General features: G+C 35.9%; 1 protein-coding gene across 8 annotated transcripts in view; it reads left to right on the top strand.

Annotated features, from left to right (window-relative positions):
- Positions 1-19,200, top strand: part of USP34 (ubiquitin specific peptidase 34) — a 138,354-nt gene that overhangs the window by 71,540 nt on the left and 47,614 nt on the right. For 7 of the 8 annotated variants that reach the window (XM_054060865.1, XM_054060870.1, XM_054060867.1 and 4 more), the window contains 16 exons: positions 241-367; positions 462-609; positions 3,947-4,047; positions 5,515-5,724; positions 6,358-6,483; positions 8,355-8,477; positions 8,602-8,685; positions 9,019-9,105; positions 10,875-11,075; positions 12,385-12,467; positions 13,687-13,727; positions 14,400-14,524; positions 15,580-15,732; positions 16,917-17,021; positions 18,164-18,219; positions 18,320-18,440. In XM_054060865.1, the coding sequence (XP_053916840.1) occupies positions 241-367; positions 462-609; positions 3,947-4,047; positions 5,515-5,724; positions 6,358-6,483; positions 8,355-8,477; positions 8,602-8,685; positions 9,019-9,105; positions 10,875-11,075; positions 12,385-12,467; positions 13,687-13,727; positions 14,400-14,524; positions 15,580-15,732; positions 16,917-17,021; positions 18,164-18,219; positions 18,320-18,440 (1,891 nt within the window). The remainder of the gene's footprint in view (positions 1-240; positions 368-461; positions 610-3,946; positions 4,048-5,514; positions 5,725-6,357; positions 6,484-8,354; positions 8,478-8,601; positions 8,686-9,018; positions 9,106-10,874; positions 11,076-12,384; positions 12,468-13,686; positions 13,728-14,399; positions 14,525-15,579; positions 15,733-16,916; positions 17,022-18,163; positions 18,220-18,319; positions 18,441-19,200) is intronic. The other variant, XM_054060864.1, reaches the window with a different exon arrangement.

The raw sequence follows: 19,200 nt of genomic DNA, 5'->3' as shown, positions 1-19,200 counted from the left end.
TCGTCCTTTTTAAAGACATATGAACGTGGTTCCTGTTTCCCTGTCCCTCATCAAAGAAATTTTTTTGACGTTATTTTAGTCTTAATAGAAAAATAGTGAGAATATCAATAACTTCCACTTATTTTGAAAAAGCAGTGAATGCAGGTGCAAGTTTTGTCTTTCCTCTCATTGTTTATCACACGTTTGTCCTAAATAGGTTCTGACAAAAATACTTTTTCAATGTTTATTCCTCTCCTTAAGGTTTGCATATCATCTAAGACAGTGGCAGATTGAAGGCACTGGTATCGGCAGTCACTTGAAAGCCCTGAGTGATAAACAGTCGCTACCACTAAGAATTGTATGTCAGCCAGCTGGACTTCCTGACAAGGTAGTTAAAAGCCGTTTTATAAGTACATTGTATATTTTAAGTTCCACTAAGTCCATTGTGCACTTCGGAAAATAAAATATGTGTTTTATTCCAGATGACTATAGAAATGTATCCTAGTGACCAGGTGGCTGATCTACGGGCGGAAGTCACCCATTGGTACGAAAATTTGCAGAAGGAGCAAATAAATCAACAGGCGCAGCTTCAGGAGTTTGGCCAAAGCAGCCGCAAAGGGGATTTCCCTGGTAAGCTGTAGAACTCATAACTGGTTTTTGCCCTTGTGAGTGCATTTATTGCTTAGAAGATTGTGGGTTTTATTTCTCCATACATCCTAAATAAGCAAGCATTATAATTTATTTTCTTCTAGCTGTAGGTGTAGTTAGCATCACCCTCAATTTTAATTAATAATGTTTCTTCAGCCGTTTATTTGTAATAGCAAAGTAAATGTAGCTCTGCCAAAGGTCCTTAGATCTAGCTATGCTCTTGAGTCCCAATAGACTTCTTCCCACATTATTTTTCTTGTTGTTGTTTTAATTAATTGTGTTGTTTTCTGTAATTTGGAGATTCTATTACATAGAGCCTTATTCTACATTTTGTGAAATTTATACACTTCTGGCTCTGTTATTGGTTCAGAATTTGAAATATTCAAATTCATAATTTATATCCTACATATATGTATTCCAGTCAGGTGTAACATTTTCCTTACTCCTGCAACTGCTTTTTAATTTATGATTATCCTTTAGTAAAAATGATTATTTACTGTCTTTGGATGCTCTTCATTTGGAATGTCACCTTGGTCCTGAGATAGTCATTGCTTGCTTACAGTGTAATGAATACATTACATTACATTGTTGTTCCCTTCCTCTGTGTTCTGAGTGGATGAAAGTTTCTGCTTTATCTTTTAGGAGGAGGAGGAGGAGGAGATTTTCCAAATCCTACTAATGCTATCTATTATAGCAATTTTTTTAGGTTACATCTGTACAAATTGTTATTGCTTTATCAATTTTCTTCTCTGCAGCGTTTTCCTGTTTTCTTTCTCATTAAGAGCAAGAGTTAGCACATAACTGAACAAATTCTGAACAAATTCTGTCCATTAACCTCTTTAACCGTTGGTATATACGTAATCATGAATCTGACTTTCTTCTCATAGTTTAAACAGCTTGTAGAAAAAATGTTTTAATGAGACATGCTGTGAGTAAACCAGACTGAATTTTAGGCATCTCAGTTACCTTCTTTGTGAAATCCTTTTCCAGCCAAAAGCTGCTTTAGTGAAGAAACTCTTGTTTTCCACCAAGTATAGCCACATAGTGGGAATTTTTGTTTTTGTTTTAGCTGGGATTTTAGAAACAGATGACTCTGAAAATTCAGAATTGCAATCCTACAGCAGCTGCAGTTCAGTCATTATACATTTGTACGATATCATAGAATGCCTGTACTGATATCCACTTTTTGTGGATGTTGTTTTACTTTTTCTGTGTTTATTACAGTAATTATTAGCGTACACTAACTATGGGAAACCGAAGAACCATAAAACTTTATCTGTGGATTCATAAACCCAGTGTCCTTCACTAGGTTTAAAAGCTGTGTTAATGTCTCTAAGTGCTTTGTCTTGTAATTGATATCTGTGTTGGCTGAAAAGTGCATAAAATCCTATTAAGAGGCTAAATCTCTTTATTAACCTAAATCCTGAAGAAGTGTTTCTGCATTGTTCTGTGCATGCCACTGTAAGTTTGGTATAATCTAGTTAAGTGACTTTTACTCTACAACAGCTAATTTCTAGAAAATAGGACTGAAACTGAGACTTGTGCTTGACAGCTGTGATTTTACTCATCTGTACCCTATTTTGGGGGACTGTTTTTGAATAGACTAAAAACAAAGGAAAGGGACTTTCTAATAATAAAAATCTGTGTGAGTTATGATTCAGTGTATTAACTGTTTACACTTAAAAAGTTGGGTCATTCTGCATCACGGGAGATGTAAGGTACATAGTGCACATTTCTGTCTTATTGGCCTTCTACTATATGCATTTTAATATACCTGCATTAGCTAACCTACAGCAAAAACCAATTCCTGGTTAGGAACCTGAAATGGCAATAATTTCATCAACTTAGGTAGAAATCTGAGCAGCGTTTATCAAATTCCAGTTAAAATTAAAGACTCACGATGTCAGAGTACAAGTTTTTTCTTACCTTTTGTTTAGAGAGCTGAATGTTGTTATCCTTAATTGATTTTTAGTTGTTATATCTCAGGTGGGATTCGAGTTTCACAAAACAGAGGTAACAGAATATTTTCATTAACTTCTGGCTCTTGAAATTCTAGACTTGCACTGTAATTTCTTTCATCTGTTGTGTACTGTGACCGGCACTTCCTCATGCTGTTGGCCTCCTTCAGCAGTCCTCTTGGCCTGGCTTTTCACCGCTGTGGAGATGCCCATGTTGTTCCCAGTATCTTTGCACAAAGTGTTATTTTAATTTTCCTGCTCTTGAGATTCACAAACAAATGGAATGTTTGAAGTGATGCCAGTCATATCTAACGTGTTATCTTAAAAAGAAATTTAGTTTGGGAAGATGAGGACACTGAAAATTAATGTTAAAGAGAAGTAACAGAAGTTGAGGTAACTATTATTGTGGGAAGTGAAGCTGCAGCTTCTGAGGTGGGCTAAAAGAACCTTAAAGCATTTATTAGTTACAGGTACATTTCTGAAGGCTGGGCCCTTATGTTTCTGTCAAGGGAATATCCAAGAATGCCCACTAGCCAAAACTTTGGGAATGTATCTGTAAGTAGTAGGTGCCTTTGCATTTGTTAATGTTCTTTTTAACTCCCTTTCAGTACAATAAACTTGATTTTTTCCCCCTCTGTTTACCGGACAATTACCACATAATTATTTTGAAGTCCCAGTATGTATTGTAACATCTGAGGTGTTTAAGGGATGGGTGGATGAGGTGTTGAGGGGTATGGTTTAGGGATTGTTAGGAATGGTTGGACTGGATGATCCAGTGGGTCTTTTCCAACCTAGTGATTCTATGATTCTGACTCTTGCTCATGTGGAATCTTCATTGCTCAGAGAAATGTGAGATTGCATTTGGTTCTCACTCAGGTTGTTTATCGTATTCTTTTTTCTGAAATCTGTTACTAGTTTGCTGAGGTGCAGAAGATGGTAGATTTCTGCATTATTTTTGTGGGTGATGTGTCTGCCTGCCTTTATCGCTTTGAAATTATTTTACTTGGTACAGGTAACAGGTGTGTGTGATAAAAAGGGATTTTGTTGATTATGACAATAATTTTCCCTTATCCTTCTCTGGCATAGCATTATTTACTACAAAATATGGAAGGTATGTTTTAATCTGTATTGTGGACACTTTTCAGTACAAAATTGGGCAAACTACTGTTGAAAAGGTATTTCTAAATACATGCAAGGAAATGTATTTTATTGTAATAACCAGTTTTCATAAGGAAATTGCATAAAAATTTTGCCTCATTTTAAATGCTGCTGAAGGGTATGCTATTAAAAATAAGTCTTAGCACTTTCATTAGAAATTATACTGATTTCAAAAGTTTACTTAAATATTTTTTTTGTCCTAGGTGGTCTCATGGGGCCTGTAAGAATGATTTCATCTGGGCATGAACTGACAACTGATTATGACGAAAAGACACTTCATGAATTGGGTTTTAAGGATATGCAGGTATTACCAGCGTATAGGTAGCAGTTACTGAAAAAGATTGCTTGATGTATTGCTTTTGTCTTGTGCAGCTGGTATTTGTAGTGGTGGTGGAAGATGTACTTTTCTTTGGGGGTATTCTACAGTTTTCTGAAACTCACTGCTTCGGGCTGTCCAGCACGTGCCTCCTGTAAGCTCTAGTCAATACTGCCAGTCCTTGCTGCTGTCGTCAGTCTAAAAAATATATAATAATTTTAAAAACCTAATTTTAGCTCTGCTAGCAGATGGAAAACTCAAGGAGTGAAAGAAAAATTTCAGAGTTTTTCATTCATCAAGGGAAACCAGAGACCAGTGAAGACAAAATCAAGTAGCCACATTTTGTCTGAATGGTTGAACTCATTATTTCCCCATTAGCAGTGGCTAGCTCTCTCCTTTCATGGGTTAAAACTGAAGCATTTTTTAAGGCCCATTGTAATTTTTAATTTTGATTCAGAGTTCCTGTTAGTGGTCTACTCATAAGTTTGCTGATGTCTACAGTATGGAAAAGCCTAATTTGATTTGTACAAGGAGGAATGACATCATGACTGTTTGAGGGAGGTGAGACTGTAACAAAATTTACCAGCAGATCATCACATACATTCTTTTAATCTAAAGGAAACCAAAACTCTTGCTGCCTCCCTGCAAACGTGCTCTTAGAAAGGTTTTTGCTAGCTCATGTGCTTACCTGTGCCCTTGCTGGCTCTTAGCAGTTGTAGCAGTTGGTCTGTCTTGGCTCTTGCAGTTCAAATTGGATGATCTGTTGGACTATGTCTTCGATTGTTTGTTGGTTCATTTTGCTGAATGACTTGAGTTAATTCAAAGACAAAACCAGATTTTAAAACATTTTTTTTCTTCTTTATGTGGATCGTTTTACAGAATTGAACTGTAGTGCAATCAGATCTATCCTTATGCTTGCAGAACTTGGATGAGGAGTAACGTTCAGTTTGAATAACTGGGGGTGATCAATATATGGAGGTGATAACTGGTCAGCAGGAACAGTTCATCTGTGAATGGCTTTCCGAAAGGTGGTTATGCCAGTATAAAAAATATCTGCTTTTCCAACCGCACTGCTGTTTGCTATGCCCTCACACTCATTCCTCTGGTCCTTAGAGCAAACTGATCTCATTTTTGTGCCTTTTCATTAATGTACTGAGAAGTTGGACGAGTACTAGAGTCTCCCCAGCCTGAATTGCAAAGTAAAGGATGAGGGACAAGGAAACAGGACTGTCTGCTCTGGCAGCAGGTGTATGCAACTGCACCATGAACACCTTAAATGAAAGCAAACCCAAGCTTTAATTGTGGTGGTTGCTCAAACTGTTGCTCAGTAAAGATTTTATAACAAAGATATTTATGTATCTTTATGTTCTTAATTCTGATCCTGTTGAAGACATTCCATGGCTTTGGCATACACATTTTCAAAATGGTCTCCTCTTTGTTTCGCTCTTTTTCTAGATGGTGTTTGTATCCCTGGGCGCACCAAGGAGAGAACGTAAAGGCGAAGGTGTTCAGCTTCCAGCATCTTGTCTACCTCCTCCTCAGAAGGACAACATTCCAATGCTTTTACTCTTGCAAGAACCTCATCTTACCACCCTTTTTGATTTGTTAGAGATGCTTGCCTCTTTTAAGCCTCCTTCTGGAGAAGTGGCGATGGAAGACAGTGAGGTAATTTAGAGTAATTTTATTAGATTAATTACATTTAAATCTTATTTAATTGGATCTATTTTTCCTATCTATCCCATTTCTAGTGTGCTCTTTCCAATTGCTGGATATGTTTATTGTCTGTATATTCTCATTTCATGTACAGTATAATCATTATTACAATTTTTCCGATTTTCTTAACAACCTTGTTCTGATCCACTTCAAAAGTTCTGAATATTGTAGAAACTGAAGAAGTAATCCTTAATAAAGAATACTGACTATTTAAATAGATGACTAATACTGGGAATTGGATTGAAGAAATGTTTGCAAAGGTTTTATTGCAAAACCTCAAGTTTTGTGTCTTGTGTGTTATCATTAGCTTGTGGGAAATTAAATAACCACTAGAATCTTCAAACTAGGAGTTTATTTTTAAGTTTTATTTACACTCAAATATTTCAAAATACGTGATACACTGTAAAGATAATGGAACTTAGTTCTTTGCCGTGTTCAGTGAGACTTCAGCTGTCATGTTGAATTTATGGATTTACATTAGATAGGAAGCAGCTTCTGAATTAAGAAGAAACACAGTTTTGGACTTTGAAATCTTATTTTCGCACCAAAATTCACAATAAGAATGGTTGTTCTATGGTTTGTCAGAGTGCAAGGTGTGAAGAACTCCATCTCCATGCAGAAAACTTATCCAGGCGTGTCTGGGAACTGTTGATGCTTCTGCCAACGTGCCCTAATATGTTGCAGGCATTCCAGAATATTTCAGATGAGCAGGTAAAAAAAGAATGCTTGATTTACATTTTTATCCTTATTATACATGATTGTTTTAGTGTCTAGTATTTTAGTTGAATTTGAGTTGAATAGGAACGTTAAATGTTAAGTATGTTGAAGTATGTTGAGACACAAGTAGACCTAATAGGCAAATCTAATAACTCCTATGAAATTATACTGAACTGAGGTGTCAGCTTAGTTCCCGCAGGGTTTTTTTGTGTTTTTTTTTTTAAACATTATTTAATAAATGAAAAGAATAGTCAATACTAATTGTCAGAGTCTTTTGGCTTGAATTGAAACAGCAATATCTTCATCTGCAGCCTTGCTTTAACATTATGACTGGTGTGATAGTAATCCCTTTCTACTCTCATTTCTGTAAGCTCTAAACCTGGGTACTTACCTAGTTGTTTTCTTGCCCTGGAGATAGAAATTTTTATAGAATCATTAGGTTGGAAAAGACCTTTAATATCATCCACTCCAGTCATACCTGTACACTACTAAATCATATCCTTAAGCACCTCATCTACCCATCTTTAGAACACCTCCAGGGATGGTGAGTCAACCAGCTCCCTGGGCAGCCTCTGCCACTGCCTGATAACCCTTTCTGTGAAGAAATTTTTCCTCATGTCCAATCTAAACTTCCCCTGATGCAACTTGAGGCCATTTTTTCTTGTCGTATCACCTATCATTTGGGAGAAGAGACCAACAGCCACCTCTCTGCAACCTCTTTTTAGATGTAGAGAGTGATAAGGTCTCCCCTCAGCCTCCTCTTCTCCAGGCTAAACAACCCCAGGTCTGTCAGCTGCTCCTCATAAGACTTCTTCTCCAGCTTCTTCACCAGCTTCATCGCTTTTCTCTGGACACGCTCCAGAGCCTCAATGTCTTTCTTGAAGTGAGGGGCTCAAAACTGAACACGGTATTCCAGATGCGGCCTAACCAGTGCTGGGTACCAGGGCAGAATCACTTCCCAGGTCCTGCTGGCCACACTGTTTCTGATACAAACCAAGATGCTGTTGGCCTTCTTGGCCCACTGGCCACACTGCTGGCTCATGATCAGTTGGTGTTGACCAACACCCCCAGGTCTTTTTCTGCCAGACAGTTTTCCAGCTACTCTTCCCCAAGCCTGTAGTGCTGCATGGGCTTTTGCATCCCAACTGCAAGACTCTGCACTTGGCCTTGTTAAACCTCATCCTGTTGGCAAACATTGTCCACAGACTTGCCAAGGGCGTGCTCAGTCCCCTCATTCAAGTTGTTAATAAAGATACTGAACAGGACTGGACCCAGCACTGAGCCCTGGGGGACACCACTTGTGACCAGCCACCACCACTCTTTGGGCCCGGCCAGTTTTTAGCCCAGCTGAGGGTGCGTCTGCCCAGGCCAGTGGTAGCCAGTTTCTCAAGTAGAACACTGTGAGATATGGTGTTAATGGCTTTATTAAAGTCCAGGTACACTACATCCACAGCCTTTCTCTCATCTGTCAAGCAGGTCACCTTGTCATAGAAGGCCTCTTCTACAGTCATTGAAATTACATTTTAACAGCTTTTAGATATTAAAATTCTTCATGGACACATGCATCAAAATCTTGGTGGAAGTTACAATTTATAATATTTGCCTTCCTCTACTTTACAACTGTGTGTACTTTAGCTGTAATAGTGTTGGAGGTTTAGTCAAATTTCGTTGTTCCATGCTTATGATTGAAATTGTTTATCATGTGTAGAAATAAGCTTGAAATTGTCTAATTCCAAATAATAGATGAAATTCAAAGCCAAATTATTTATCCATATCATATTTATCCATAGCCTTTCCTTGTGTTTTTTACATATATCAGCGTTATGTATAATTATGCTAATTTTCTGTCTTTTTTATCTTTTAAGGGTAATGATGGCTTTAGCTGGAAGGATCTTCTGCGAATAAAAAGTGCCCATAAACTTTTGTACGCCCTGGAAATTATTGAAGCTTTGGGAAAGCCTAACAGGAGAATAAGACGTGAATCTACGGTAATAGAGCTTCTTGCAGAGTATATTTTTTTTTGCTCTGAACCAGAGTATACATTGATGAGTTATTTTATAGTGTTTTAATTCTTTAACTATTTTACAATTGATTGTTATTGTTTGTCTCTAGGGAAGTTACAGCGATCTTTACCCAGACTCAGATGATTCAAGTGAAGATCAAATAGAAAACAGTAAAAACACATGGAGCTGCAAGGTTTGATTTTTTTTTCCTGCAGTAAAAGTCTGTGATACCTAATGTAGTTTTTGAAAGAAGGTATAGAATGAAAACCCATTTAAAACATTCTCTGTATTAGAGTTTTTGATATCAAATCCAAGTATAACATTTTAAAGTTTTTCTTTGTTATCAGACGTGTAGATTTGTCATAGACGTGTACCACTATTTCTTTTGTTTATCATAAAATATCCCACTGAATAGTTTATTGGATTATTTTTTATTTATTTATGAAACTTAGCTTGGTATCTAACTGAACTAAGTGATATTTCTGTATCTGCATTTTTTCACATTGACTCCATAATATATTTACAGTTTGTTGCTGCTGGAGGGCTTCAACAGTTACTAGAAATTTTCAATTCTGGAATCTTAGAGCCTAAAGAACAGGAATCATGGACTGTGGTAGGTGTTCATTCACTCTTTTTCTCCAGAATAACTTAGCTGTCATTTGTCACTTTTGGCCTTTATTATGTAATGTTACTTTTTTGTAGGAAGTGAAATAACCATAATTGAAACCACCAGAGTCTATGCAGTAGCACCATTTTCTTGAGTATTTCACATTCCTGGAAGAATTTAATTTTCTTTCTAAAAAAAAAAAAATCATCGTACTTCTGCTTTTTTATATTTTAAACCTGCTGTTTGTATTTTTCCATAAATTTTTGGTTTAATTCTTTTGACCAGTCTCAAAAAAAGTCCTAGAACACATTACAAAAAAATGCTACGAACATGTTTGTAGAAAACAAAATTGTAACATCTTTGAAGAACATCTTGGAGAAAAAAAATGGCTTTCGTCCTTAGCAATGATTGCAATTGCATTGATAATACTAATGCACATCATACCTCTCCAAAAAAGTAAAAATTTGCCAGTCAGCAAGGGAGTACTTTATTTTTTCCTTATTTTCTGCTTCCTTTAGGGAAGGTCATTGTTTGGAAAATTTTATTATAGTCTGTTTTAAAAGCAGTACTCTCTTAATTATCTTTTCCTCTGAAGAGATGAAGAAATACCATTGTTGGCGCTGGTGGCGTTGTGGCTGTGGTGTTAATAAAGACACTTTTCAATAATGAACATTATTATTAGTCATCTTTATAGAATGTCATTTTCATTTTTATTCTGTTATTAGTATGATCTAAATTCATATCATAATGAAAACTTTTTTATTAAACTTAATTTTTCTCTTTTATTTTCAGTTCTATGGCGGTTTATTAAAAAATTGAAATAGTCGTAGGTACATAAAAATGTAAATGTACAAGCATACACATGCATGTATAAAACTAATGACAGTTACTGAAATGCTAAAAAGAAGGCAGGTGTAGTTTTTATTAAAAATGTGGTAGTTTTTAACTGATTTTATATATGTGTTCTAAAATTATTTCAGTATTAGCTACAGAACGTCATTCTCTCCGTTCAGTAGATAAACAAAAGTTCATATGATCACCTTTTTTCGTCTGCCTAGCAAGTATGCACAACAATGTGAAAATAGTAACAGATATAGTAAATATAGTAATTAAGAAAATAGAAGAGAGTGCCGATTTGTGCATGTGTGGGTGCTGGATGTCTGGCCTGCTTCATGTGCTACTGTGACATGCTACTCTGTTTTGGTTAATTTTATTGTCGTAATGCACCTGATGAAGCGGAGCAGGTGCTGTGTTTGGTCATAGCCACACAGCTGGAAATCCATGAAAATCGATCTCAGGAGTTACCAAATGAATCACTGGTTTTCATCCAACAAGAGATGTAACAATATGTTGGTTTTAAACTAGTATCTATTGTCTCTGCATGGTTTAGTATGTTCAGATCGAAAGCACGTCTGCGTACCATACTTTACTCCCTGTGCTATACTCAGATACAATGCCGGAAGGGCTCTTAACCTTTGACTTCAACTCCTGTCCTATTTCCTCTGTGCTATCTCATGCAGTGATTAGTGGAATGTCTTGAGTACACCTGTTAATAGGACTAGATCATGAAAATGTGTTCGTTACGGGAACCTTATAATTTTTTTTAATACCCTTTCTCTTTAGTATCTGGTCATAAGAGGTTTTACCAGTTTGTTATAGCTGTTCATCCTTTATACCTTACTTAGGCTTTTCATTTCGAACTCTGTAGTAGACGTAGACTTACTTGTGAAATAAATCCCTGAAAAAATAACATTTAATTTTCCTCTTATTCATAGTGGCAGCTCGACTGTCTTGCTTGCTTGCTGAAGCTGATATGCCAGTTTGCGGTTGATCCTTCAGATCTGGATTTAGCTTACCATGATGTCTTTGCCTGGTCTGGTGTAGCTGAGAGTCACAGAAAAAGAACATGGCCAGGCAAATCAAGGAAGACTGCAAGTGACCATGTGAAAGGCCTTCATATACCTCGTCTGACAGAGGTAAGAGATAAACAGCGTGCCCATTTTGTGAGCTTTAGAAGAATGGCTCTTTTGTTGCGTGAAGCATTTATTTAGGTAATAGAATAATGTAGTGAAAAAGTTACTAGTATTAATCTATATCCTACATGTGATTCTCCTTTAAGAAGTATTTCTATTGCTTTAAACCTGACAATTTTAAAAGTTTTTTTGGTGATTGGTGAGCACCTGAATTGGGAGTTCAGAATTTCAGTGCTTTATCCCTAGTTTTTGGAATTTGCTTTCCAAGTTAATTACTCCAGCAACCTGTTATATGGGCTGTCCCCATTCTCATTAAATCCTTCAGTAAGCATTAAAATAACTTAATCTGTTAAGGATGTCTGAGTGAGTGCACAGTAAACTCACCAAAACCTGTAAACCGTCCTACCCTGTTCCTGCACGCTAATTTCCTAGTGTAGACCGAGGAAGTGTAGTACTTTGGCAGCAGAGATACCTTCACTGTAAATCGATTGCTCTTGGGCGTGGGACTAGCCGTGATTGCCCGAAAGTGTCAATATGAGCTGTGTGCCAGAGCTGAACATCCCATCTGTCATTGTTATACGTGGAAAGACCGTAACTATTCTAGAAGTATTATGTATTTTTGACAAAAAAGGTCCCTAAAATGCCATAACTGCTACGATACAGGGAAATTATCAAATGTATTACATTTGTTAGCATTGGCTGTGTGTAAATGCTGCTACCAGTTTCTATAACTGATTTTAAATTTTTAATTGTCATTTGATGAGTATTTTTTATTGAAGTGGATTTGCTATCTAAATATTTTACAGTACTTTCTTCAGACGTTGATTAGAAAATTTTGGGTAGCCTTTCAGATTCTCTTAAAAACGAATAATGAAATTGAATGCAAAATCAATAAAATGTGTTGATTTCAGAGACAGGCAAAATTTCCATATCCAACCTCATCCTCAGCCCTGCCTCCTCATGCATATGATTTTTAAAAGAAAGTGATTAGTCTGTGCTTTTTAAAAAAATACTGTTTTTACAAAAAGGATTGAATAAGTGGTTGATTTTTCTATTCTGTTGAAGTGTCTTTCTTAGAGAAATAGAATGAATTTTACCATCTAGACTTAGTAAAACACAGGATTTTAGAGCTGCTTTAATTAAAAAAAATATAAGCTTTAACTGTGGAGATGTTATGATTTATCTTCTGCTCTTCCTCCTTCTACACAGGTAGGTTTGTTTTAGATTCATACAGTATGTATAATTTAAAAACAGATCAAAAAGCTTGTTGTTATATTAACTGTTTCTTTTCTTTTGACTTCAATTTTTAAAGGTGTTTCTTGTACTTGTCCAGGGAACCAGTTTGATTCAACGACTTATGTCAGTTGCTTATACATATGACAACTTGGCACCTAGGTACAATCTTTTTATTTTTGTAATAAAGCTAATCAAGTGTGAACATTTCATTGCTGCTTTAAATAAAGTAAATAGTTCATTCAATTGTTGTCCCTGTTAACACCGATGTCAGAAATTTAAGTCTATAGGCATTAGACTTGCTTTTCTTAGTCACCTTTCTGGTAGTTATCCTACTCTTACAGGAGGAGTGAGAGAGATGAGAGTGGCGAGAACTCTCACTGGTCAGGATATAAGAGACAGAGCAGCAAACTGTATGGTATGCTCTCATAAATTCCCATCCAAAACTATTGCTTTTTTCTCTCTGTAGCAATTAGCATTCTCAAGTTCAAGGCAGTGTAAAGAAGAAATTAAATTAAATTCCCCTCTAAGTGCTTCGTTGTTTGCCAGTTTTGACTTATTTTTCCCATGCTCATAACATTAACTTATTACTGCTGAAATTACTCTGATTGTATTAGTGAGTGTGCATGTACCTATCAAAGGCAGAATTTTACCCTTGGAAATAGAGATTGCTCTCCTTTTTGCCTTTTGTTCTGAGAAAAGCAATTCTGTGTAAGACTGCATCGACACAGTGAGGCTGATGGTGGGGAGGTCAGTTTTTTTTGATACATTTGGTGTTGTAGACTTACTTGATTCTAAGCAATGGATAATGTGTTTTACCATATTTTTAACAGATTGTTAATGACATTCAGACCATTTCCAGTCAGGTTTGCTCATGTGCCTAACTTTAACCTCTAGTTCAGTTGCAGGAATAATTTCAAATATGTACAGTATGCTTTTTATTTCCTAATATTTTCTTGCGATTTATAATAATGTAAGCAAATAAATACAAACATTTAAAATTTGTCTAAAGTTTGCAAATGTTTGTTCAAAGTGTGGTTCTTTATGAAGAATACTAGCTTTCTTCTGTATGGGTCAGTTCTTCATTCCATTTTACATTTTCTCTTTTTTTGATAAAATAAGCTGTGGGGTTTTTTTCCTTGACCTTTTTGTCTTGTAGTCAGTAGAACTTTAAGGGACGGACTTGAAGGTTTTCATAGTTTATTATTGTCACTAATTTTGAATACTACAGGCAGTTAATCCTTTTAAGATTAACATTTTAATTTTCTTAATGAATACTTATGAGTAACTATGTTGTTACTTCTGTGTACTTGTATTTCTATGTCATAATCTGTTATGTTCTGTGATAAAGTTCAAACGGCTTTATCTTCTTCCTGTTCAGGGTGTTGAAAGCTCAGTCTGATCACAGATCAAGACATGAAGGTTAGTGCTGCAAAATAGTTACATGCTATGAACTAATTGTAGTGAAAACTTCTTGAAGCTCATCTATCCCTCTTGTGGAGGATTCTTATAAAAGGTCTAAATGACCTATGTCAGATTAGGTCTGTATGAAAATAGTTGTCGAAAGTACAGCGTAGGCATGCACGAGTATAGGCATGTGCTCCTAGGCTTATACGTTGTCTTCGGTTTTTCCACTTTGTTCTGCCTTATGGATGTTGATGTCTGTGAACTCGAATTCTCAGCCAACGCCTTGTATCACCTACCAAAGTCATGCTTTTAGCTATAAGGAAGAAAGGAACTGAAATGCTAGTTAGTCCAGGGAAGTGTTCATGTTAAGACGCGATACAACTCATTAGCCAAGTACGATCTCACTGCTTAAGAAATAACGATACAGGCAAGGATTGTGCCCCAGACTGGTCATACTTAAGAGTAATCAAATTTAATTGTCTTCAGCAGTACAGCAGTCAGTATTTGGTGAGCATCTGGGTAAAATTGGGAGTTTAGGTCATATCTTATGTGCCGGTAAGGAGTTAGTCTTGTATGCTGGTATGACTGAAGTAAATGTTGTATGTGCTGGAACTATGAAACTCTTCAACCTAAAAAGCCTGTTCTGTTAGTTACAGCGGGATTTAGTCTTACCTAATTTTCTTTCAGTCACTCATTATTCAATGTGGCTCCTGGTGAGTTGGGCTCACTGCTGCTCCTTGGTGAAATCCAGTCTGGCAGACAGTGATCACTTGCAAGACTGGCTAAAGAAACTTACCCTTCTTATTCCAGAGGTATGTTCAAGGAGAGGCATTGCTAATTAGTGCATGATACGGAACAAGATTAACTTTGCTTTCAAGTTACCATTACATTAAAAACGTGTTGTTTCCTGCTAGAAGTAGGCAGGATCTGACTCAGTTACTTGCAATGCCATTAAAGAAATAATCATTTATAGTTAAAATACGATGTAAGATGGCACATTTGTGGTTGACTGCAAACTAGTTTATAAACTCTTGTCTTTGTTCTTGGCTTCTGTTTGAAGGCAGTGTTTTCACTGTAATTTGTTGCAATTTCTGGGTGATGCCCTCTTATGTGAATTAAGTATGCTTTTTCAGCTATACTTTTGTCACAAAATTAGGTAATGAGATTTGATATAAAAATGCTCATCATTACCAAATCTTTGCTTAGCTTTAAGTAATTTTTTTCTAATGTAAGAAAAAAATGGAAAATTGCATAAAAATAAGTGTAATGGAAAATTTTTATATTTACTAGCGTTTGCTTAAAAGTGCAATATGGATATGATGTGATAGTTATTATAATGTTGCTTTGTTACTCAACTACAGGAAAAGTTGACATGCTGACTCCATTTAAAAACCCTGGAAAAAAGAGAGTGCAAACTTCCAAAGCTGGAGTAGAGAATAGTCTGTGGATATTTTTCTTAAGAAATAAATAAAAGAAAGAAGAAAATAAGGCTTCTAGTGAAATTAAACAAATTAACCATATAGTTACGAATGAGTAAGCGTAGGTTCCATCGTCATGTAGATTTCCGTAATTTGGCCAGATGTGATATTTTCCATTTTAGCTGTAATCTTTACTGTAGAAAATATGTTACAAGGGGCACAGAAAAATCAACATTTTTGCTAGAACAATATCTTTTGCATTTTTCCATTAAGTGATGTAAATGTGTGTTATTTGTAATATGTGCTTTTAGAAAGATGTATTCTACCTTGTTAACCTGGTAAGTATTGTGAGAGAAACTTTAATTATGCACATAGGAAAGGAAAGTGAACAAAAGAAAGACATGTTCCACATGGTGTGTGTAATCATATAATTATTTTATTTTTCATAGACTGCTGTTCGCCATGAGTCTTGCAATGGTTTATACAAGTTATCTCTCTCTGGCCTGGAGGGGGGAGACTCAATTAATCGATCCTTTCTGCTGCTGGCTGCATCAACATTACTAAAATTTCTCCCTGATGCTCAGGCTCTGAAACCAATCCGGGTAAGAATTTAAGAAATTACAAGTCTTTTTCAAACATCTATTAAGAATTGCTTTTGTTAATATGAAAAGAAAAAAATGATAGCACGTATTATCGTTGCATCTGACATACTCTTTCTGTTACACTGAGATAGTAGGACTTTTGGTTTAGATGTTTACAGAAACTTCACAAAAGTAGTAAAAAGCTGTGACGCTGCAGTAATTTAGAGCTTGCCTGTGCTTGGTGAAACGCCAAGTAGCATTTGGGAAATGCTCTTGTTCTGGAATTTTAAGTCTCCACATAACACACTTGTTAGGGAATAATAATTGTGTTTCCTATGTAAGGCTCAATTTCCTTTTTAAATCTAGGTAAATTCATAAATCAATCACGTACCCTCTGTTGATGTGGCTGAATATGACTGCTCCCCAGTCAACTGCTGCTGTTTTCCTGTTGGAGTATTATTGTCCTCGCAGTTTTGCTAAACAGGATAGATTTTGTGGATGCTGTCAAAGCTACTTCAGGAGGAGTTCCCCCTGTTAATGTATGCAAGTTAATTAGAAGGTTTTGAACTAACCTGGATGATTTTGCCTGAAGTCAGTTAGGGATTGTAGACCTAGCGATGCACATCAGGAAGGGTGTGCTGACTTCAGCAGATGTAGCTGGGTCTGAATGAAGGATTTTGGGTCTGTCAGGCAGTTATTCATGTGACCCTGTGTGGCATTTGATTTCAGGTGAGAGTGATTTAAGCCTGCTTTTGTTTTAAACTCTGTTGATTTATTAAAAAAAATTAAATCAAAACAATCTACAGAAGATTTTGCATTATTTGACTCATTTTCAGAAGAGTTTCAAATCACAGTTGTAACAACAAATATTGAATTCAGCCAAAGTTTCTCATATTTTGTCTTACCTAATACTGAACATTTTTCCAATTTACCGTGGTTAGGGTGGAGCCAATACTATTCTAAATTTTTTTAAGGATCTGGCAGATCATCCTGACAATCTTTCAAGAAAATCAATAAATATTGCAGAAGAAAAACAGAACACGCTGTTATAATTGTAAAATACATTGTTCTTGTACTCTGCTTATCTTAAATAGAGGCTTGAGGAAAATAATATTCTTGTGGCAGTTACAGTGTTTACTACTTTTTTAATACATGGTTTTATTTTGTCTGATGTACTGAAGAACAAAAGTAATTTCTTTTCACAGATAGAGGATTATGAAGAAGAAACAGTGCTGCGACCTGGTTGTAAGGAATATTTTTGGCTGCTGTGCAAACTGATTGATAACATCCATGTCAAAGATGCAAGTCAGGTAGTTTTGCATTGCGTTCATATGAATGCTTGATTTTTTAGATTTGGGTATTCAGATCACTTTTGCTTCAGTATGAGACATTTTTATTTTAGATATGGTGAATTGCTGTGAACAGCTCTTGGATTTTTCCCATCTCCCAGCTTTCCTACTTTCTGATACCTATTTAGTAGCTCTTGGCCCAAGGAAGCTTCAGATACTGAACCTATAGTGTCAAGAAGATGGAATGGGTGTAATAAACACAGAGGGTGAATTTAGGTGAAAATAACAGACATTGGGAACACTGTAATTATCTGTGAGATTCACTATTGATAATTTTAATATGATCTAAGGAGAAGGTTATGAAGTATTTGACTAAAGCTGAAAGAGGAAGAAGTTTCAGTGAACAGCCAGTTAGCGCAAGTTAAAAAAAAATTTTCACAGCTTTTGAAACATGACTAAGGGGGTAAAAATAAAGTTACCTTTTGGGCAAACTCTGCAACTGGCTGGTGGCCCTACATCAATCTCTCTAGTCATTCTCAGTGTTGTGTCAGGAGTGTGGGAAGGGAAGGAATTTAAAGCCTTAGCCCTAGTTTCTCCATAATGGAAAAGTCTTGTCCTCTCTTGACTCTGGATGTTCCCAGTAGAGGCAAAAATTTTGCTCCCTTGGGGCTTGCCTCTTACCTCGGTGCTCAGTTTCCTTCCATTTCTGTTTTATTAATTGAATCTTCTAGCTAGGCTGAGGTTCTGCCTACTTCTTGTGCATGTTGCTCAAGCAAGACATGCTAATGAGACTTTTGGATGATGAACTCTGTGTTCTTGTGAGAAATAACAATTAAAACACTTCTGTTTAAAATACTACTATTCCATTTTTCTTCAGTATGGTAGAGGTAGTGTATTTGTGGCACCTGGAATTGAAAGAATAAATGTTACTTCATTTGACCTGTACCACATTGATTTAAAAAAACAGTTTCATCATATTTATAAAATGTATTAAAATACTCTGGCAAGTGTCCTATTGACGGATGTCCCTGTTTTTCTGTGTGCAGTAAAAAAAATTCATCCAAAAGCGTAATCGTGTAGGTTCAGGCTAAGATTGTAAATTGTAATTTATGATGTACATAATTATTTTCCATTTATAATCCATTTTCTTTATTTTTAATCAGACAACACTGCTTGATTTAGATGCACTAGCAAGACATCTTGCTGACTGCATTCGGAGGTAAGTTTTTTTAACAGTAATTTAAATTATAAGTTGCGTTATATTTGTTATTAGTGGGACAGACTTTTAACGTTTCCTTTGTGTGTATATTTATGTATAGCAGAGAAATCCTTGACCATCAAGATGGTAATATAGAAGATGATGGACTTACAGGACTACTTCGCCTTGCAACAAGTGTTATTAAGCACAAACCACCCTTTAAATTTTCTCGTGAAGGCCAGGTAAGAAAAAGACACCGAAAGACTGCAAAGACATCAAAATAGCATCATCTCTTGTTATTATATTTGCTTAATTTCATCTTTTTTCCATCATTTTAATTTCAGGGCTCAATATATGAGAGTTTATCGTATTTCTAGCCTTAGAATGATATATAATATAATTCCTTTATAAAAAAATAGCACAGACAGCCTCTTCCCTTTCTTTGTTTAATTTTAGGATCCTTACATCCTAGGAATTTTATTTGTTTTCATTTATTATCTTTAGATATTTTTAGTATTGACCAACATTGGCTGATTTAAGTTATTAACAGCAGCTGCTTTTTAACTGTATCCTGGGACAGCTGTGATCTACAAGTAACTTTTGAGTTCTATGTAGTGGCGGATTCCCATTGTAAGAACTTTACATTACACCTGTGACTGTAAGATGGGAGAGTGGTGAAGCAGATGAAGGTGCTAAAAAATGTCTACTTGTGTTTCAGGGCCTAAAAAAAAAGGGGGTTGGTGTAAAAGCTGGTGTTAAAGTTGACTTAAACTGATGTTTTTTTTCTATAGACTGTACTGAGCTTATGCTTGGACATTTAGTGAGGTTTCACCAAGAAGATAGTCCCCCAGTTGTGTTGTATATATCCTGTCTGTTTTCTTTGTCTTTTATGGCAAAATGGCCCTGAAGATAATTTTACTGTCCAAAAGTTTTAGTAGTGTCCACATCATGTACTACCTAATGTAAAGTTACACCACTGACAGCATTTTAAAAGACTGTTAC

The sequence above is a fragment of the Cuculus canorus genome, chromosome 3 (genome assembly GCF_017976375.1).
Source record: "Cuculus canorus isolate bCucCan1 chromosome 3, bCucCan1.pri, whole genome shotgun sequence".
Classification (NCBI taxonomy): domain Eukaryota; kingdom Metazoa; phylum Chordata; class Aves; order Cuculiformes; family Cuculidae; genus Cuculus; species Cuculus canorus.
The sequence above is the reverse complement of the archived record's forward strand: the minus strand, read 5'-3'. Positions and strand labels throughout refer to the sequence as shown.